Source organism: Triturus cristatus, chromosome 5_1, assembly GCF_964204655.1.
Source record: "Triturus cristatus chromosome 5_1, aTriCri1.1, whole genome shotgun sequence".
Classification (NCBI taxonomy): Eukaryota; Metazoa; Chordata; class Amphibia; order Caudata; family Salamandridae; genus Triturus; species Triturus cristatus.
The window spans coordinates 47,043,474-47,063,748 of record NC_140587.1 but is presented as its reverse complement, the minus strand read 5'-3'; the positions used below and the strand labels follow the sequence as shown (position 1 = coordinate 47,063,748).

General features: G+C 47.7%; 1 protein-coding gene across 2 annotated transcripts in view; it reads right to left on the bottom strand.

Moving 5' to 3' along the window:
• CPSF1 (cleavage and polyadenylation specific factor 1) overlaps nt 1-20,275 on the bottom strand; it is a 514,820-nt gene that overhangs the window by 411,385 nt on the left and 83,160 nt on the right. For both annotated transcript variants that reach the window (XM_085604356.1, XM_085604357.1), the window contains exon 14: nt 19,530-19,621. In XM_085604356.1, coding sequence (XP_085460482.1) covers nt 19,530-19,621 — 92 coding nt within the window. The remainder of the gene's footprint in view (nt 1-19,529; nt 19,622-20,275) is intronic.

The window sequence follows — 20,275 nt, the reverse complement described above, 5'->3', positions numbered from 1 at the left end:
GCCAATAGGTCTCGCTTTTGGAACCTTATAAGTATTTAGTTTTGCAGCACAATATCCTTGGTGCAACAACATCAGCTGTTGCATGGCTAAACCTAGTACCTTATAAGTGTTTAGCCATGCAACAGTTGATGTTGTTGCACCAAGGATATTGTGCTAGATAACTAAACACTTAATTTCCCAAAGGCGAGACCTATTGGCTATGCCAATGCTTGTTTAGCGATGTTGTGTAGCATGGATGCTATTATGCAGTCGCAGCAGCTGTGTCATTTTGTAGGTAAAAGCACAACACAACACATGAACGCACCTACAGCGTGCGTGTGAAGTCATCCTTTTTTAGGTCTCGCCTGAGACAGCGCTTTAGCGCTGCTCTGGCGAGACTTATAGTAAGCGACTTTTGGAAGTGGAAACGAGTGCATTTCAGGCCGCCAACTACAGTGCATGTGCTCGGGCGCGCGCACCATTTGGCAGCCTGAAAGCATTCGTTTTCTTTCAGTTTCGCGGCCGCTTTGATGTTTGATCGCGATTGCGATCACTTTCAGTTTCGCGGCCGCTTGTTCTTGTTTTCACACTTATCGTCTGTATGGTGGAGCCAACAACATAATGATTAAAATGCGCACCCCGTTTTCGCACATTGTCAAAGCTGGCGGTTTTTGCCTTTAAAGGGGCACTGCTGTGTTTTGACTTCTGAAAAGGTTTACAAATCTCCTTTAACCCCTTGAGTGCCCCGCCCTTTCCACGCCCTGTGCCGGGCGTTTCATTAGCGGGCGGGGCTCATGACGAGATAGTCTAGTCATGGGCACAGCGCAACCGCGGCCCATGACGAGACCATCTCGTCATGGGCACTCAAGGGGTTAAAAGCATACGTCGTTTGTTGTGCGTCTTCCACTTTATAAAACAAACCTATTTTAGTTAGTATCCTTCCCATTCTAATTCTTCTCGCTAGTGCTAATATCTCGACATATACTTCACGTTTTGTCTTCTTATGGTCACACAAAAACAGTTCCATAATTCTGACATCTTACTCTGTTGTCAGGGCTACTGTGCAAGAGCGCCATCTACTGGACACAGACATATTTTAGGAGCTCTTCATTTGTGCAAAACTGAACTTGAGTTGGGACTAGTTTACATAAAATTTTCACCGGGCAAATGTGAATTCGTTTTGGTAACTCTTATAATGAAAACATTTTAGCATGTTTGAGGCTACATCGACTTTCTCTGTTTCTTAATAATACAACATACGTGGAATTACTTTGCTTCGTGATTTTGAAAGCAAGGTATTCGTAAACCATTGCTTTTTCCGTTCACTCTGGTGCAAGAATCTATATGTAGGGCAGACTTTACTAACATTTAGCATATGCAATTGGCACTTAAACATAGCCACCATACTTCTGTAGATTATATTTTAAATGACCAAAACATTCATGGATGCAGCTTTTTTCTTTGTAAATAGTGACAAAAATGATTACAATCGCGCCAGGCGGGTACTCGCAAGCATCCGTGCTATTTCTCAATACACTGTCCCTTCAACTCAGGCTGTGGAAATTGTCAACTTAGAAAGATATGGAAACGAAAACATTTTATGCTCTCACTCTGCTGCTCGGCTCTTTCTTTGTGCATCTCCTGTCTTCCCCCTCATAAAGTTGGTACTAAACATAAATTTGTAGACCAGCCGGCAGGCTTTTAGTCACAGCCTTTGGTTTATGGTGCAATAAGACTGGAAATTGTCGTTTTCGTGTTTTGGACATTATTTGCCACGAAACAGCAATACTAAGGGGGTAAGGCTGGTGACAGGGTTAGAGTTTAACATATTTGGCTCAAAACGGCAGAAGCTTTGGTTTTCCAGTTACTAGTATTGTATTTTACCATCTACCGTGCAGTTAATGGTGCATTTATTTCTACTAGTCACTCTCAATTATTTGTCGGCTCTAGTCACCTGACCTGGGTGAAAGGGCTGCACGTGCTCTTCTCCTGGGAAAAGAGGCTGGACTCACTCTGAGAGCCCTGGTAATAGTAAACGAACGATCTGTGTTGTTGCGGAGGACTCCCTGCTCTGTTCTGCTTGTCTTGAAGAATGTGCTTCCTTGACATAAGCACAAGTTTTATGGGGTCCCTTTGCTCGACCGAAGAATTCCTTGTCTTTGCTTTTGAAGTGTAGTGGGGGCGGGGGGTTTATGACCCCTCTATCCCTTTGCTTAGCAAACTTTTTGCAGGCATGAGCTGCATCTGATGTCGCGATAGAAGTTCTAGAGCCCAGATATTTACTCTTTGCGATAAACAAACAAGCATTTGCAATGCAATAGATCTCGCATTTATACGAGTTTGAGCTATTGGCATTGTAAATGACAATGCTTTTTATTTAAGTTTGTTTTTTTTTAAACATAAATAAAAGGCACTGTCATTTACAATGCCAATAGCTCAAACTCGTATAAATGCGAGACCTATTGCATTGCAAATGCTTGTTTTATTTACTGATCCAAGTTGTACTGTGCTACAGTCAAGAATTTATGATCTTGTCCCCCCACGTCTTTAGAAAAAAAGCAATGCTGTAGTATTGTTTGTGAGATCTGCACCACACATCCCCTTACTTGAGGAAGAAATGTGTTATTGTCGGGAGTATGGTCATGTGATCTCATACATTGATTATGCGTTAGTGTGTGTGTGGCACTAAGCCGTTATCCCCATGAATTTCCTGATAGTTCTCACTGTAGGACACTGAGATGTTTGATAAAGGAGTATATGGCTCAGAAATGCTGTGCTCTGTTTGAGTGTTGCCAACACTTGGGGTGTAATTAACTCCATGCAATGAAATACTTTAATCTGTGTTAATTTGGAGAATGGCTTCTTTATCTTCATGGTTGTAAACAACTGGTGGAAGAGTTACATGACTGTTTCTACTGTTCTGCAATGGTTCAAATAAATTATGACTCTTTTAGATCAGTTGTAGCCAGGAAGTTGTCCTTTTCTAATATTGGAATGACATACTGGGACATTGTCTTGTTATAATTTCTAGACTTTCCATGCCTGGCAGGTCCTGGTTGGAGAAATATTCTTAATGTTTCATACTTTTGCAGTGTGAATAAATCTGCTAAATTCTTTCCCTGATTAATTTGCAGAGGGGCCTCTTCTGTTGTTTCATTTTGAAGCAGTGATTGTGCTTTTGACAAGAGTGACGTGGTTCCTATTGTTGACTTTGTTTTGGTCTTATGTTTGGTGCTCCAGATGTGAATTCTGTGCAGTATTCATGATTTAAAAACATTTATTTTGAGAAAAGGCCCACTTGCTTCAAATTAAAAAGCAGCCCCTGAAGTGAAATGGGTAAGAAGAAAAACACAAACAACAACGTGGGCGGGGCAATAGTCAATACCCTAGACACCATTCTGTTGAGGGCCGATAACACATTTACTCGAAGTCCCCTCTGAGCCCTTGGGAAGTTCGAGAAATGAACCTTCTTCTGTTCAAGCAAATAGCTCTCCTGTGATTCTATTAGAATCTGAAACCCCTCCCCTATCCGACTCAGTTGTTCAGCCTGCTGCCAAGAGGAAAACGGGTGGACGGGGCCAAAAACATGAGAACCACTAGAGCTGCAAGAAGTACCCTGCCTACAGCTGATGAGAGAAGTAAGCCTCAACTCCCACCTGAGAAGCTTCGCCACCTGTTAAACGACGAGACTGAATGGAAGAGACTAGAAAAATGGTTAATATTCTACTTGTCCCAATGGTGCATAGATTAACAAGAATAGAGGAAAGATTATCCTCCCTCGATAAAAACAGTTTATAACGCCGATAATATTTTCACGAGAATTTAAACAGACAAGCACGGACAGGGCAGCATATGATGGAGGAGGGGCAGCGAATGACGTGGGATGGTGGTGCTCTGGAGGTGCAGTGTTACGACAAGAGGTCGGGAGCGAGACTAGGCAGAAGAAAGCACAAAGAGGACACACTGAAGACAAGCATTGGCGGCGCGGCAGTAAAAGTAACGCCGCACAGCCGTAAAAGCGAATGTCATCGCGATCACTCTGAAAGCGAAAGTGATCGCGATGACACGCTAAAGCATGCTAGGGATGCGCGCGCAGCAGCGGGGGAGGGGCATGGTGCTGAAGGCTGGCGCAGGAAAGGCAGGTGGCTGGGCGAGAAGGGAGGGGGAATGCGGGGAGCAGCTGTGCGCGTGCACGCCATCGTGCACTGAAGCTTGTAGCCCGCACAAAAATGTGGGTAGCACTTACAAAACCCACCTACTAAATGTCTCGCCAGACCACCGCATGCGCTGGGTCAGGCAAGACCTAAAAAAAAAACTCTACTGGCTCGGACTGCCTTGTCGTCACCGAGGTGTTGTGGCTGGCCCAGCCTCGCATGCTCTACTACAGCCTCGCAGACGGCCTCTTCAGACCATTGAAAGTACGTTTGGGCCTTTGGCCCAACGATTCCAACAGCTCACTCACTCAAGACAGTTCACCTTGAGACACACCCCTCTTTCCATAACACGGCTGTGATGTGGCTACCCTACCTCCCTGCTCTGAACAGACAAAGCTAAGTTATCCCACTTCAACTCCCCCACTCCTTGCTGCTGCTTAACTGACCCTTGTCGGTCCTATAGTGCCCCACCCCAGCCACTTTGGCAAGTCCTAGCCTAACTGCTACGGGGGAAAACTCGTTTACTCTGGTTTACTCTCCCAACCTCTCCAAAACCGCTGCAAAATCTTTCAAGCATTCCACCCTGAAAAAGTCACCCTGAGTCATTGATTTCCGACCTGCGTTACAGCACAGACAATGGCACAGTCATTAACAACCTTATCTTCTACTCCAGAAGAAGCTCCTCCTGGCGCAAAACCTTTGCGCACCTCCTCAATGTACGCTCTACCAGGAAAATTCCACATGGCACTAAGCTTACAATAGCGCCCTCCGCAACCCTGCAAGCTGACCTCACAATCACCCTCTACAAAAATGGCATTGTCCTGATCCAAGCCTCAACCAAAAACCTTATCTAATTTGCTGACCTCTTTACCCTCCTCAGTAACCATGTGCACGACACTAGCAAGGCATCTAACACCCGCCCCTCTGACCTGCCGACCAGCCTGTCTAGCGTCCCTAGCCACCCACAAACCACCGCTCTAAGGGTTTCCAACACAGATCATCCTATCCCGTCTTGCACATCTCCAAGCCTTGCCAACAGATTCACCCCTAGACCTTTGGTCTCCTCCCCGCTAGCTCCCCACGCTAACTGTGACACCGATTTGCCTCCAAAAACCTTCAATACAGGTCGAGCCACCCCTTCTAACCGATCCCCTTTGCATGCCGATAGCATTGCTCCTGAAATACTGCCCTCCTGCCATCTAACACCTCCCTCTTATATGGATATCAAAACCCTGCACTCAAGAACTGCCAAATTAACTCAGAGCATCCATATCTCCATTCTGGATCTAATGAACCTCCTTCACCTCGCTGAACTCTCCTTTGCCAACCTCAAAGCCCAGCGGAACTCCACCCCCTCACACCACAGAGCCCCCCATGCACCACTACCGCTATCCCAGAGACACCTCCGCCCTCGCAATCACCTATTCCACCTCTCGGAGGAAGAAACCCTAGCTCTAGTCCTCTCCTACAACTCTACACTAGACACCCCAGGTCCGCTAGACCTCACTGAAGATTAAATCCTTGCCATCCTCTGTGACTACAACTCTACCCCAGCTACCCTTTGTCCTCTAGACATGAGTGCCGAACATGCCATCTGCACAGTTAATATCAACCCCAACAGATCGGCTACCCTCCGCAACAGAAGTGTGGTCAAAAGCAACCTAGCGCCAGTTCTCCTGTCTGCCCTGACTCACAACACTCCCTCCGATCCCTCTCTATCTGGTCTCCTAATCAATTGCCGATCAGCCTTTAAGCACGCCGCCGATACAGCTGATCTCATCCTGAACAAAAACTTCGACTTAGCAATTCTAACAGAATCTTGGCTCGACGATTCTTCATACCCATGCCTGGACCTCTTAGTCCCTCCCAACTACAACATTGCAAGACTGGACAGGCAATTAGCAAAAAAGGAGGAGGCATCGCATGCATCTACCGCTCTAACCTCCTTGTCACTGAACTTCTGGCGTATACCACCGACTCCTGTGAATACCTCGCCCTTTCCATTTGCAGCAACTCTACCCATTTGCAGCAACTCTACCCAACTGGGCAATTTGCACATCTTTTACCACCCCCCAGGCATGAACGACGCCTTCACTGAGCACCTCATGGAACTCATCACAGATAAGATTTCTTCCAACGCTAAAGATATTTTCCTTGGTGATTTCAACCTACACTTGAACAACCCCAAGGATCCTCATGTCAGCGCCATCAAAGAACTGTTGGCCAATCAAGCCCTGACCCAAGCCTGCTCACTCAACACATACGAAAGGGGCCACCCTTGACTGGATCATCTCTAAAGAATCAACAGTCAAGCTTATCTCTATAGACCCTTGCGACTGGTCTGACCACCACGCCATCACCTTCCTACTACCTGGCACCCACAAGACAAGGGCACCGCAAACAGTGATTCCTAAACACTGGGTCAGAGACACTAAAAACCTGGACCACAGGGAACTGGAGGCTCGCTGCAAAGCAGACCGTCCTCCTCCTCCCCCCACCCCCCCTCACATATCACAACAGTCAGTGACCTCAACAATCACTACTCTGCAACTATATCAAACATTCTGGATGACCTAGCCCCACTAAAACTAAAGAGAACCCAAATCAAAGACAGGAACCCCTGGTTCACTGGCTCCCTCAACAATTAGAGGAGAGCCCTCCGGCAATCCGAAAGAATCTGGAGACAGCACCCCTCTGTAGCACATCTAAAAATTCTCCGCCACGCCAGAAATACCTATAACAGGAACATCATCGACTCAAAAAAGAATTCTTCAGATCTGAACTGGGGAACGCTAAGAACAGACCCCGCAAGCTCTTCGAACTGGTCAAACACCAATCCAATAAACTGGCCAACACCGCGAAAGAAACCCCCAAGTCTTTAATATCATCCGAGGAATTCTCCTCCTTTTTCGCTGACAAAGCCACAGCCTTAGGAAACAAACTTAGTGCCGTCACATACTCTCTACTCCTTCCTGACCTGCCTCCTCCTCCTCCTGAGCTGCCCCCACAGACTTCCCCTAAAAATTAAGGACTCTGGACCGATTTCAAACACTATGATGAAGACTCGGTCTCTAAACTCCTATCGACCTTAAACCCGAACAACCATTTTAATGACCCCCTCACCCCCAACTGCCTAGCGGCCGCTGCCCGTTCCATTATTCCTACCTGGACTGCAGTGATTAACGCCCCTCGATGGCAGGGATCCATTCCTGAGTCTCTGAAAGTCGGCCAAGTCCTCCCCATTTGGAAAAAGCCGTTGCTGGATCCAGCTTTCCCGACAACTTCAGACCTATCTCCAACCTCCCTCTCTTAGCTAAAGTGTTGGAGAAATGTGTACAACAGCAACTAAGTCAACACATCAACAACTTCCACGTACTTGATGATTTCCAATCTGGATTCAGACGCAGGCACTGCACCGAAATGACCATGCTCCACCTCGTTGACGATGCTGTCCAAGCCCTCGACCAAGAGAAAACCTGCTGTGAGAAAGTGCCATCTTTCTTGCATGGTATGCCCCCACTTTTTGCTGAATATACTTTGACTGAGTGTGCCCTGGACTCCTGCCAATCAGGTGCCCAGGGCCTATGTTCCTTCCCTAAAATCACAAATTGGCAAACCCTGGCCACATGTCAGCCCCTGGTAAATGGTACCCTAGGTACCCAGGGCTTTGTGACCAGGGAAGGCCTCCAAGTGCTGCAGCACTTATTGTGCCACCCTTAGAGGCCCTGTACCCAACAAAACCACATTACCTTTGCAGGCTAAGTGTCTGGGTACAAGGCAAAACAAAGAGTCGACATGACACACATCCCTGTGTGCCATGCCCACAACCTACACTGCCCTGGCATACATCAGCCACCCCTCTAGCTGGGTGCCCTATGCCAGTGGTGTGGGAACAGGAGCATGAGCCTTGTGCCCCTACAGTACCCAGGTCCATTCCTGGGCACTGTAAGTGCAGTGCTGCCATTTAAGAGTACATGGTGCTGAGAGCTCGTCAAACACAAACTCCACGGCACCATGATGGCAACACTGAAGACTGAGAAGTTTGGTATCAAACTTCTCAGCACATTAAACCCGCACTGATGCCAGTGTGGGATTTAATTTACAAAGCACTACAGAGGGCATCTTAGAGATGCCACCCGAAACCCAACCTACAATCCACGTCTGGTCTGGGAGGCTGCCTCGGCTGCCACACAGCAGACATGTTGCTGGACCCCTGGGTGGAGAGCCCCCACTCTCCTGGGCCTGCAACAATGCACATCCTGGGCGAGGTGCTAGGTCTCCTCCCCCAGGATGGGCAGGGGGAAGCTTCAAAGGCATGCCGCCTTTGTGAGCTTCTCCAGGCCACTTGCTGTACCCATCAAACTGGCCCCCACCGGTTCTGACCCCCACTCTGGTGGGAAGACTGGCCGGAAACCCCAAATAAGGACAGGGGATGTGCCAGCCTGCCAACCCCGCCCCTCAGGTGGGGGAGGCGAGGTGAAGCACATCTCCGGGGGCTCGCCATCTTGAAGATGGGAGGGCCTACCCAATCAGGACTAGGCTACTGCCCCCCTCCCACAGGAGAGTGGCAGAATAGGGGGTGTACCCACCCCAGGACAGGGACCCATTGGTCCCTGCCCTTTACCTACCTGTAACGCCCCTAAATCTAGTATTTAGGGGTACCCTGAACCTTCCTTCCCCAGATTCCAGATTCCGAAATACAAAGAAGAGCAAGAAGAAAGAAGACCTGCCCTGCAGCTGCTAAGACGAGGAAGACACCAACTGCTTTGGCCCCAGCCCTACCGGCCTGTCGACCCTCGAACCTGCTCCAAGCCGGCATCTCTTGTGGCCAGCAACCTCACAAACCCCGGAGGACCTGGCTACCTTTTGGCTCTAAGCACCTGGGACTCCCATGAGTAGAGGCTCTATTCAAAATCTGCTTCTAATCCCTGGCATCAACCCGGAACCGCAAACCCTTCACACTCTGCACCCGCCAAGCCTGGCCTGTGCCGGAGTGAACAAAGACCACGAGGACGACCCCACGGCGACTGTGACCCCGAGTCCGGCACCCAAGGACTTCCCTCGACGCTCCTGACGCCGCCTGCAGCCTCAGAACCAGGTGCCCCCCCCAACCGCGATCAACAGAGGGTAAGATTTCCCGACACCAAAAGGCACCCCTGCACCCGGCGCCCTGCGACCCCTGTGCCCAACTCTGGGGTACCTACCTATCCTCCAACTTACCTCTCGAAGTGGTGATGGCACCTGAAGAATCTTCGTCCCCGAGCTTGCAGTCTTTTTCTAAACCGGAGCTTTCCCATTGAAATCAATTGAGCGCCCGAAGGCTTAAAAGCACCCTGCACCCAGTCGCCCGAGTGGCCCTGGCAGTGTAACCTCTACATCTATCTACTTCCCCATTTGCCCTGAGCAAGTGACCAGGAGCCCAGCTCCCACAGCCGCGTGGCCTGCTAGTCAGCAGCCACCAACTAAGGCCCCCCCCCCCCCCCCCCCCCCCGCCTTCCATAGGATAACATTGGGCCTAACTCTCTCTGCACCCGGCTGCCCCTGTGCCGCTGAGGGTGAAACAACTGTACCTACCTGACCCTCGGAGACACCTGACAGACCTCCTGAGGCGGAAGCCGGGAGCGCGAACTGCTGTTCATTTTAAAAATTGTTGAATATTTTGTGTGTTCTTAACCCACTTATCCTCTCCCCTTCCTTCACTATCTCTGGGCACTTGCCTGCTTGTGAAGACACCGCGCAGCCGAGATTAACGCTGCCGCGGGCAAACACAGAAGTAAATATTGCCGCCATTCCCTGCTCACTCGCGGAGGCCACGCCCCCTTTTGAGGCCACGCCCACCCGGAAACGGTATTTAAAGCGCTGACCACGAGCGCGGCAAATACACCTGACAGACCTCCTGAGGCGGAAGCCGGGAGCGCGAACTGCTGTTCATTTTAAAAATTGTTGAATATTTTGTGTGGTTTTAACCCACTTATCCTCTCCCCTTCCTTCACTATCTCTGGGCACTTGCCTGCTTGTGAAGACACCGCGCAGCCGAGATTAACGCTGCCGCGGGCAAACACAGAAGTAAATATTGCCGCCATTCCCTGCTCACTCGCGGAGGCCACGCCCCCTTTTGAGGCCACGCCCACCCGGAAACGGTATTTAAAGCGCTGACCACGAGCGCGGCAAATACACCTGACAGACCTCCTGAGGCGGAAGCCGGGAGCGCGAACTGCTGTTCATTTTAAAAATTGTTGAATATTTTGTGTGTTTTTAACCCACTTATCCTCTCCCCTTCCTTCACTATCTCTGGGCACTTGCCTGCTTGTGAAGACACCGCGCAGCCGAGATTAACGCTGCCGCGGGCAAACACAGAAGTAAATATTGCCGCCATTCCCTGCTCACTCGCGGAGGCCACGCCCCCTTTTGAGGCCACGCCCACCCCCTGAACGCTGGCTACAGCTTTATAATAATGTGCTCCTCTAGGAAGCGCAGCGGACGAGCGCAGCGGGCGCGACGATTGCGCGCCGAAGGCGCGCCTAAGGCAAGCCCGTCTGCGCCCGTCCGCGCCAAGACCGCGCCAGGTGCAGGAACCCCTGCCCAACATCCTCTAACCATCAGGTATGTTCCCAACGACCTTCTTAAACTTCGAGGCAGTTCTGACTGCCCCTGCAAGCTTGATCTTTCTAAAGTATTCGGCTCCACCAGTTGCAACAAATGTCGTTGGTCACTCAACTTCGTCTCCAAGCAGATAATATCCTCCAAACGACCTCACTTTTCAGGAGGTCTGATAAATGCCAGGTCGATGTGCAAACATAGTCAGGATATCCACGATCTCATTATCGAACATGATCTGGACTGTCTCATGATCACCGAGACATGGCTCACTGAAGACAGTAACCCTGACATAGCCATCGCCCTCCCCCCAGGCTACTCCTTTCACAGACAGGACAGACAGAAAGGTAGAGGAGGAGGCGTTGCCTTAATCTTGAGGAACTCTTTTACCTGTCACACCTTCTGCCTCGATCCCCTCACCGATGCAGAGGGACTAGGTTTCTCTATCAAACTTAGTCAAACCCTCTCTTTCTCAGGCGGTCTGATCTACCGTCCACCCGGTAATGCCACGAAATTCCTTGGCGCCCTTAATGACGCACTCGGACACTTCCTACTCCGCTACCCTCATTTCACCCTTTTGGGCGACTTTAACTTGCATCTCGATACACCTATTGACCCCTTCACCAAAAACTTTCAGCAGACGCTGGATATCTTCAATCTACAACAAAGCGTCAAACTGCCTACTCACTCCATTGGCCACACCCTCGATGGTGTCTGTTCCAATTTCCCGTCCATCTCCACCTTGTCTCCCATTCCCCAAATCTGGACCGATCACAGTCTGATCCCTTTCCATATCCTTAACGATCCCCCTCTGAAATGCAAAAAACCTACTCGTCAACATATCCACCCCATTAATTGGAAAACTGTCCAGAAAAATCTTACTACTCATCCTTTGTCCTTTACCAATGCCCCCTCTTCCTCTGGTAACATCGATCAAGATGCAATCTCTCTCGACAACTGGCTCTCTCTAGAAATCTCCAAACGATGCCCTCCAAATAAAAAAGCCAACACCCATAAAAAAACAAAAACTAAAGCCCCTTGGTATACGCCTGACCTAACAGCCGCTCACCTACTCTGCAGGAAAGCAGAACGCATATGGCGTAGATCCAACGACAACGACGATCGTAACAACTACATCCTACAGAGAAAAAATTATCTCTCAACCATTAAATCAGCAAAAAGAACTTACTACGTGAACGCCATCAAAGAGGCCAAGCAAAAACAAACAACCCTCTTTTCCATAGTAAAATCGTTCACCAAACCAAAAGCACTCCAACCAGAAATCCCCCCCTCCCTAGAACTATGTAGTAAGATCTCTGACTACTTTGAGGAAAAAATCAGCTCTATCCACCAAACCTTCCCCCCCCCCCCCCCCCCCCCTCCGGTGTACTCAATCATGGAGCGAGACCAATCTCGTCCGACCGCTAACAGTCTCGAACACTTTACCCCGGTGACCCTGACCCAGACCAGAGAAGCGATTCTCTCATGCAAATCTGGCTCACCTTCTGACCCCTGTCCCCCCCAAGATCCTCCACACTATCATTGATGAAATTAACCCCATCATCAATGAAATAGTCAACTTCTCCCTCAAAACTGGCTCTGTTCCTCTTTCTTGGAAAAAGGGTGTGGTGAAACCCCTTATGAAAAAGGCAAACAAACCCCCCTCTGATTTAACCAACCTTCGTCCCATCACCCTGTTACCTGCGCTGGGCAAAATAACAGAACAACTAGTCCACAAGGAGCTCAAGTCCTTTCTTGATGCCCACAACCAACTCCACCCCCAGCAATCCGGTTTCCGGTCTAAACATTCTACCGAGACCGCCCTGATCGAGCTGACCGATACCATCAAAGGTCTCCAAGATCAAAGGAAGAAGGCCATTTTGATCCTTCTTGACCTCACGGCGGCCTTCGATACTATTTCCCACTCCATTCTGCTTAACAGGCTTATGGACATCGGCGTAACCAACTCGGCCCTTGCCTGGATCAGTTCCTTCCTCAGTGACAGGTTCCAAACTGTTTCACTGGGCCCTTTCCAATCGAAAGAGAAAAAGATCTTCTGTGGAGTTCCCCAAGGCTCCATTCTTAGTCCCCTTCTTTTTAATATATATCTCATCCCCCTGCTTACTCTCATAGAATCGTTCGGCATAACTGTCACGTCTTATGCCGACGATACTCAGCTTGTCATCCCTCTCGACGACAATTCAAACACGGCCGAACTTAATCTCAAGCACTGCCTTACAGCGGTCTTTCAATGGATGGACGCCAACCACCTCCGCTGCAACTCCAATAAAACCGAAATCTTGCCCATTGGAAAGAATGCTTCTTTTATTCCAGCCCTGTGGTGGCCCGAAAACTCTGCCGCCCCACCGCAGACAGTATCATCGGCCAGAAACCTCGGAGTCATTTTCGACTCCGATCTCTCTTTTGACTCCCACGTCGCAACCGTAGCAGGTAAATGCTTCGGAATTATTAAGTCCATGCGAAAGTTCTTTGACTTTCTCCCGCTCGATTCCAGAAAGACCATTGCGGTAGCTCTCATACTCTCCCGAGTAGACTACTGTAATGGCCTCCTGGCAGGGACCAAAAAATCCACCCGACTGAAACTACAGAGTGTCCTGCACACTGCTGCTCGGCTCGTCCTCAAACTGCCACGCAAATCTTCTATTTCGGCTGCCCTCAAATCCTTACATTGGCTCCCCTTGCACAAGAGAATACTCTTCAAAATTCTCATTGTTGCCTTCCGAGCCTTCAACAAATCCGGCCCAGCCTACCTGTCGAGACGCTTCCCTCACTATTCCCCGGGTCGCACTCTCAGATCCTCGCAAGAAAATCTCATGACTCCCCCCAAATTCAACCTGAAGACTAAGGGTGGAAAAACACTCAGTTTCCTTGCCATCAGAGCCTGGAACAGTATGCCAAGGCATCTTAGACTTCAGACGCAGGAGAAGCCTTTCAGGAAGCTCCTCAAAACGTGGATTTTCAACCTCTCCGATGACTGGACTAAAGCAGCGATCTAGTCCTCCAACTCCCCCCCGGTGATCTGGTCCTAGGTTTTACAGCGCCAAGATGCTCCCTTGGGAGCGAACGTTAGCGCTCTATAAATACCTATCCAATATCCAATATCCAATGAGTCTATGTCCAGAACCTTAACTTTGCCAGTCGAGTACTTACCTTAAAGCCGATAACTCAATTTTCTCCATAGGGTAACTGACTGGTTTTTCCTGAAATTTCTTCGAAGTGTGGACTTTTCAAAACTTAAAATATTCACCAAAAATCAGCCGAGTAACGAAATCGAAAATACTCACCTGCTATTAGGTGAGCTCCCAGTGCTGGATCTTGATGCCCAACACTGACCCTGAAAAAGATTCACAACCGTACTTACCAGTAACCCAATTTTCTTCCATAGGAAACCATCGACTGTTTTTCTGTGAAATGTCTTCTAAGTGTCAATTCCTGCAAACTTTAAATATTCTTTAAAAATCGTATAAATTGTGAAAACGTAGTTACTTGCCTGTTTTGGATAAAGGTCCCAGTACTGAGTCTAGGCACCCAGTACTGGATTACAAAAGTAATGAGAACATACTATACCTGCAACTTGAATTTTCTTCCATAGGGACTCACTGACTGTTTTCTATGAAATATTTTCTAAGTGTCAACTTTTAAAATAGCAAAATATTGTCTAAAAATCATAACAGTAACTAAGTCGACTTTTATCACTTGTTTCTAAGTACTGACCCAGGACTGAATCTAGGATCCAGTCCTGGAATTCGAAAAGTAATCCTAAAAGTAATCTATTGCAAATAACTTGAAACTTCCATTTAACTCAATGCATTATTGTGTTTAAAATTGTGTTGCCTATTGCAACCACGTGTAACTTTCTACAAAAGCCAATTGCATATTGCAAAAGTATTTATATAAAGCATCTCATTCTGAGAAATTATATTTTAATACCTATTGTTGGTTCTAAAATAAAACAAGCATATATTTTTTATATATAAACTATTGGCCTAGAGTTCAGTTATTGTGTGTGTGAGACCATTTGGTGACTGAGTGTGGGCAACAAATGCTTTACACTGTCCTCTGATACTGCCTTACTGCTCGACCAAGCTACCCCTTTAGAGAGCAAGGTTATATCTAACTTTAGCCTCTGCCAACCCTCTGGGGACTGTGGACTCTGTACACACTGTACCTATTGGGGAACAGTATATATAGAGCCACTTTCTCACACGTGTCCTCTATATATCCTGCACCCTGCCCCTCTTTACCTTTTGTATATTATTGTGATTCCAAGCCTATTGTACATTTCTAGGATTCCTGTAAAGCGCTCTGATACCCTAACGGGTCAAGTTCGCGCTCTATAAAACACAAAAATAAACAAAAGTTGGGGGGGGGGGGGGGGGGGGGGGAAGAATGTCAATCCTGCAGAAGAACTGCTGGAGCTTGGGCACCAGGGAAGACCTCATTTCATCAGAGGTGTGATCTGGATGATGTCATTGAATTGTCCTTCCACTTGTCGCCACTGTGCACCCAGTTCTTCTTGGAAGGGTCGCATTTTGATATGAGCATGAGACACTAGAAGAAAAGCTTGGGACACCATGCTGAATAGAGATTTGATCAGGCGAACTGAAGAGCAGTTTCTTTTTGAAAGAGAGCAGGCCAAAATGGAGAGTTTCTGTTGCCTGTCCATGGACAATACTGTCTTGTCAAGCAATGTGCCAAGAGTTGCTCCCAGAAAGGGTACACGAGTTGAAGGCGAAAGGAGAAACTTCTGGACGTTGACTGGGAGCCCCAGGGTTCAAAAGATGCAAAGGCATGTGGAAGTATTCCTCGATGCCTGCTGGAAGGTTGGAGACTTAATCAGCCAGTCGTCGAGGTATGGGAAAACTTGAAGGCCTTTTTGCCGCAGTTGGGGCGCCACTGGGGAGAGTCGTTTCGTAAATAGCCAGGGACCTGATCAGAGACCACAGGGGAGCACCTTGAACTGGTAAGGAGTACCGGCTACTGTGAATTTGAGGTGTCTGCAATGCCTGGGATGGATGGTGACACAAAAATAGGCATCTTGGAAATAGAGGCTGGTTAGAAAATCTGTGGTCGAGAAGGTGGAGAATTTCCAGGAGGGAAATCATATGGAAAGATTGCTTCTTCGGGTACTTGTCGAGTTTCCTGAGATTGAGAATGGTGTGCCAATCCCCCCCCCCCCCCCCCCCGATTCCTTACTCACCAGGAAAAACGGGAGTAAAAGCACTTTCCTCTATGAGAGTGTGGAACCTGTTCCATGGCCCCTTTTGACAACATGGCTAAAACCTTCTTGTGCAGATGAGGGTGGGATGGGAGGAATTTTGTTGGTGGAGTTTGAGGTAGAACCTGAGTGAACTCCAGAATATGGCCATGCACGATGGGATTTAGGGCCCACTTGTCTGTAGTGATTCTGCTCTAGTGATGCAGGTTTTGAGAAATTCTGGCACCCACCGAAAGACGAGTGGGGGGTGTAGTCGGCACCTTGAGGTGGTCACTGCTTCCTAGCAGTATCCCTGGCAGAAGTAACCTGTCTCAGTTTTCAGCCAGCAGCAATTAGAACAGGTCGGGCAACGGGCGAATATTAACCCACTGACGGACACCAATAAAAGCAGCAGAGCCCTTAGGCTCAGTACCAAAGCTCTCATTCATGGTCCATTTTAAACAGTGTTTATAACGGGCCACTGTAAGAGCTCTGGAGTTGAGACTTAAGGCACTGCGAGTTTCCCACAGTGTCAATGAGTTAAACAATTGGAGAAGAAGAAGAAAAAAAAAAAGGTTAACTTACCTGCTGCCTCGTACTTGGTGCTCCTCTTCATCTCTGCACCATAGAGTCCCAGAGCTCCAGCCAGCAACTCCCCTCTAAAAAGTCCTGGCACCGCTCTCATGCTTCTCAGGCAGCATGAAAGAAGTGCCAGGATTGGCTGGATGACGCTGACTCAATGCTACTTGAAGTATTGGGGGCCTGTGCATTCTCTTGACCCAGCTGTTTAAGACAGCTTGGGTTGGAGTGTTTAATGTGCGCATGTCAGGCTGGCCATCGCCAATCAGCCGGCCAAAGTGACATGCGTACATTAAATTGAAATGCACACTATTCCTTCCTGCTCCTCCTCCACCCTCAGACTTGGCGGCTACCCGCATGGAAAAATAAAAATGGTACTTAATCTGTTTTCTCCCCATTTCTTTTTTCATGTTTCCTGCTCTCCAGCAGAGGGGTGACGCTCCTCCGCTCTCATGGTGGCATTGTTGCTGCTCTTTCTTGGTTACTGCTTAGAATAGGCTGCTGACGGCGGTGCTGGATATGGTTCATGCTGTTGATGAGTGGGTCGAATGGACTGCTGGTAAGACTGATTGATATCTCTGGTATCCTCCATTTTAAGAGTAAGATCTACGCCCATACGCTCTGCCAAAATGTGTCTTACAAAACTGGAGAGTTCCTAGATCGAGCTGTTGCAGAGTCCGCCTTTATGGCCTGGAGGAAGTCATTGACGTGCTTCCCAAATAAAGAGTCACCATCGAAGGGCATACCAAGGATCTTAGTTTGAACTTCTGGCCGAATGATGTGGCCTTGAGCAAACCCTGGCGCCAACAACTGATCCCGCCTACTGCTGGAAGCCTATGGATGAAATATCCATTGCACAGTCAATTTCAGACTTCCTGCAAAATGAGTCCTACCACATATGCCAATCATATCGCCCCAGAATGGCCAGAGAGCTTGCAGAACGGACAGTTGTCCCCGAAATCAATGTGAATCTCTTTTCAATATTATCTAGTGGCCTGCCCTCCTTGTCAGGTGAAGAAGAGATTAGGGTGGAAGGATTTTTAGACCCGCGCTGTGCAGCCTGAGTAATGACCGAATCAGGCATTGGAAGTCTGATCAAACAGGCAGGCGAGTCTTCTGGCACTTCATATTTGTTATTCATCCTAGGGAGAACGACAGTGACGGTCACCAGTGTTAATAAGCAAAGGTGATAACACCACAGCGAATATTCACATACATGTGACAATACGGATTTTAAGAGCTTTTCTAAGTGAGAGGTCGAATGAAGCTCAAGCGGCACGCCATACCGTGTTTTAAACAGTTTGTAAGGAAAAGCTCAGCCACCCTGTCCGTGTGTTGATCTTAAGCACTCTCAGAAGCGGGCAGCAGGCAATCTAAGGGGTTGCATTGGGGAATACCAAGTGAAGAGCTGCTAAATGGACATACATTATGCAGGTTCTTAACACAGCCTCAAAGTCACCTAAACTTCAAGCGGTTGTGTTCATGAAGCTATTGCAGACTACTAAGATGTCCAAGAATGAAGGTACTGCATAAAAGAGGAAGCAGATCTTCTGCTGCATTTTAACCAGTTGCAATTGTTGTGCGACGGTGGCTACAAGCCCCAAGTACAGGACATTAGATTAATCATGACGTGAGCTCACCACTGTCTGCAGTATCTGACAGTGCATGATCTGGAAGAAAGGAAGAATCGTCTTGAGACTCCAGAGATGAAAAAAGCAAGTTATAGACACACTAGCAACCTGAGGCTTAAAGGAAATCTCATCATCATCATACTTAGGCGTTCAGTTTCAGACAACTGTGTGACATCCAGTCTGAGACTTCTGTGAGACAACAGTGAAAATTGCTGCATACAAAATCGGTTTTCGCATCCAACCTCAAAGTGAGCTGGGTCTCATCAGTGTAACACATAAAAGACCGGTTGATCGACCAAATTAATCTGGCTTAAGGAGTCACACAGTGGTTGAAAAGAGCTGGGTTCAGGGAAGAGCCTTGTGGTACTCCACAGATCAAAAGCATGAACGAGGTTGGTATGATGAACAATTGACTGAAGTCCCAATAATAAAAGGTAATCAATTTTAAAGCTACCTGTAATTCCACACCACTGCAAAGCACGAATCATCAGGGACATGATGGCAAAGGCCACAGATAAGTCGAGAAGAATCCGTGCTACTTTGCTTCGTTGACGGAGTATCATTTCTAGTTTTATATAACCGAACATTGCATTGGTGAGAGTAACAGGTACAAGACACAGTGAGACTGCCCCTCAAGTACAACAGACTGTTACATATAGAATCAATATCGGGGCCAATAAGAATGCAAAACAGATGCTCATCGCTCCATCCCAAAAACTCAACACACACATCCACACCCTTCTCATGGAGCCTGCTCAAGTGTGTCATTGATAATTAATGCTGAACAGTTACTTTGGTGCCATGATCTGGCCTGAAGCCTGCTTATACAGAAGGACAGCTGTGCATTAACCTCTTTCTCTTGTAATATGATGGAAGGGAGATGGTTCTAAAGTTACTCATAACAAAGGTATCCAAGGAAGGCTTTCAGTAATTAAATAATGTAAGCCCTTTTCCAGTCCTGAAGGATAAATGCTGTCCAGAAAGACAAATTTACCAGATTACACAGTACGGTGGCCACAGGCCCTCTGGTGAACCCAAGTTAACTATTTTTATAAGCAAAATGGTCCACTCAAGTAGCACAAAGAAAAACGCATTAAGCATCCAAGACCTACATTTATCTGGTACTTTAGAAAGAATATTCTGATGTTTCAATAGCCCAATAGCTTCTTTTAGTTTGGAGGAGAAGGTGTCAAATTCCTTTGATTTTGTCTATGAACAATTAAGATGTTATCTACAGCCAACAAAGCATGAAGTGGACAAAAAGGGGGTAGAAGAGTAGGTTGGGAATGCAAAGCAAAGTACAATGTTTACATTTAATCTGGAGAGATGTTACTGCTATTCCCTCCTAATCACAAAGCCACCAGACATTACCTCGAAGGAATACGTAGACAGCTGGGTTCCAGACTGTGCCTCGTTGCCGTACACTTCAATCTCGTCAACTTCGTCCAGCATGGCTTTCCCGCCTGCATCAGAACAGAAAGAGAACCAATGAGGTGAACTATACCAATAAGCAGCAGTTCAGAGCGCACTGGAGATGCATCTCAAGGTCAGTTAAGAGGATGAGAATGTGACCAACAGGCGAATAAGAATATTGATTGAACACTAGGAAAACAGGTGCATGAATGTACTGGTAGTAGAACTGTGTCTGGTTACAGTTGACAAGCGCTGCTGAACGCCAGTATCAAAATAGAATGATCATATATTCTACCAGGCTGCAAGGTGGGAAGACTTCCTGCATTATGTTAACCAGTCCTGTATAGTTTCTTTTCTACTTATTCTAGGCATTTATGAGGACACGCAAGTGAAACAGGATCGCTCGTCATCGCTGGAGATGGGGCAGTAGCCCTTGGACTCCATGGTAACCTCACCAGAGTAGGTAATAGAGTAAACACCAAAACCTCAGGCTCTGTATAAAGTCAATGCCAAACTAAAGACTGCTTGTAGTCCCCATCTGCTCCACTTCCTCCCCCTCAGAATGGGCTCCGTTTATCAACCCTCAACCAGCGCATAGAGCATATTGTAGATCTGGGAAGAAGCCCAATGCGGTCTTCTATGCAGAGCAATAAGGGAGGTTTCGCTTTGATCTCGGTACATTATTCCAAATTCCTGGTTTAACT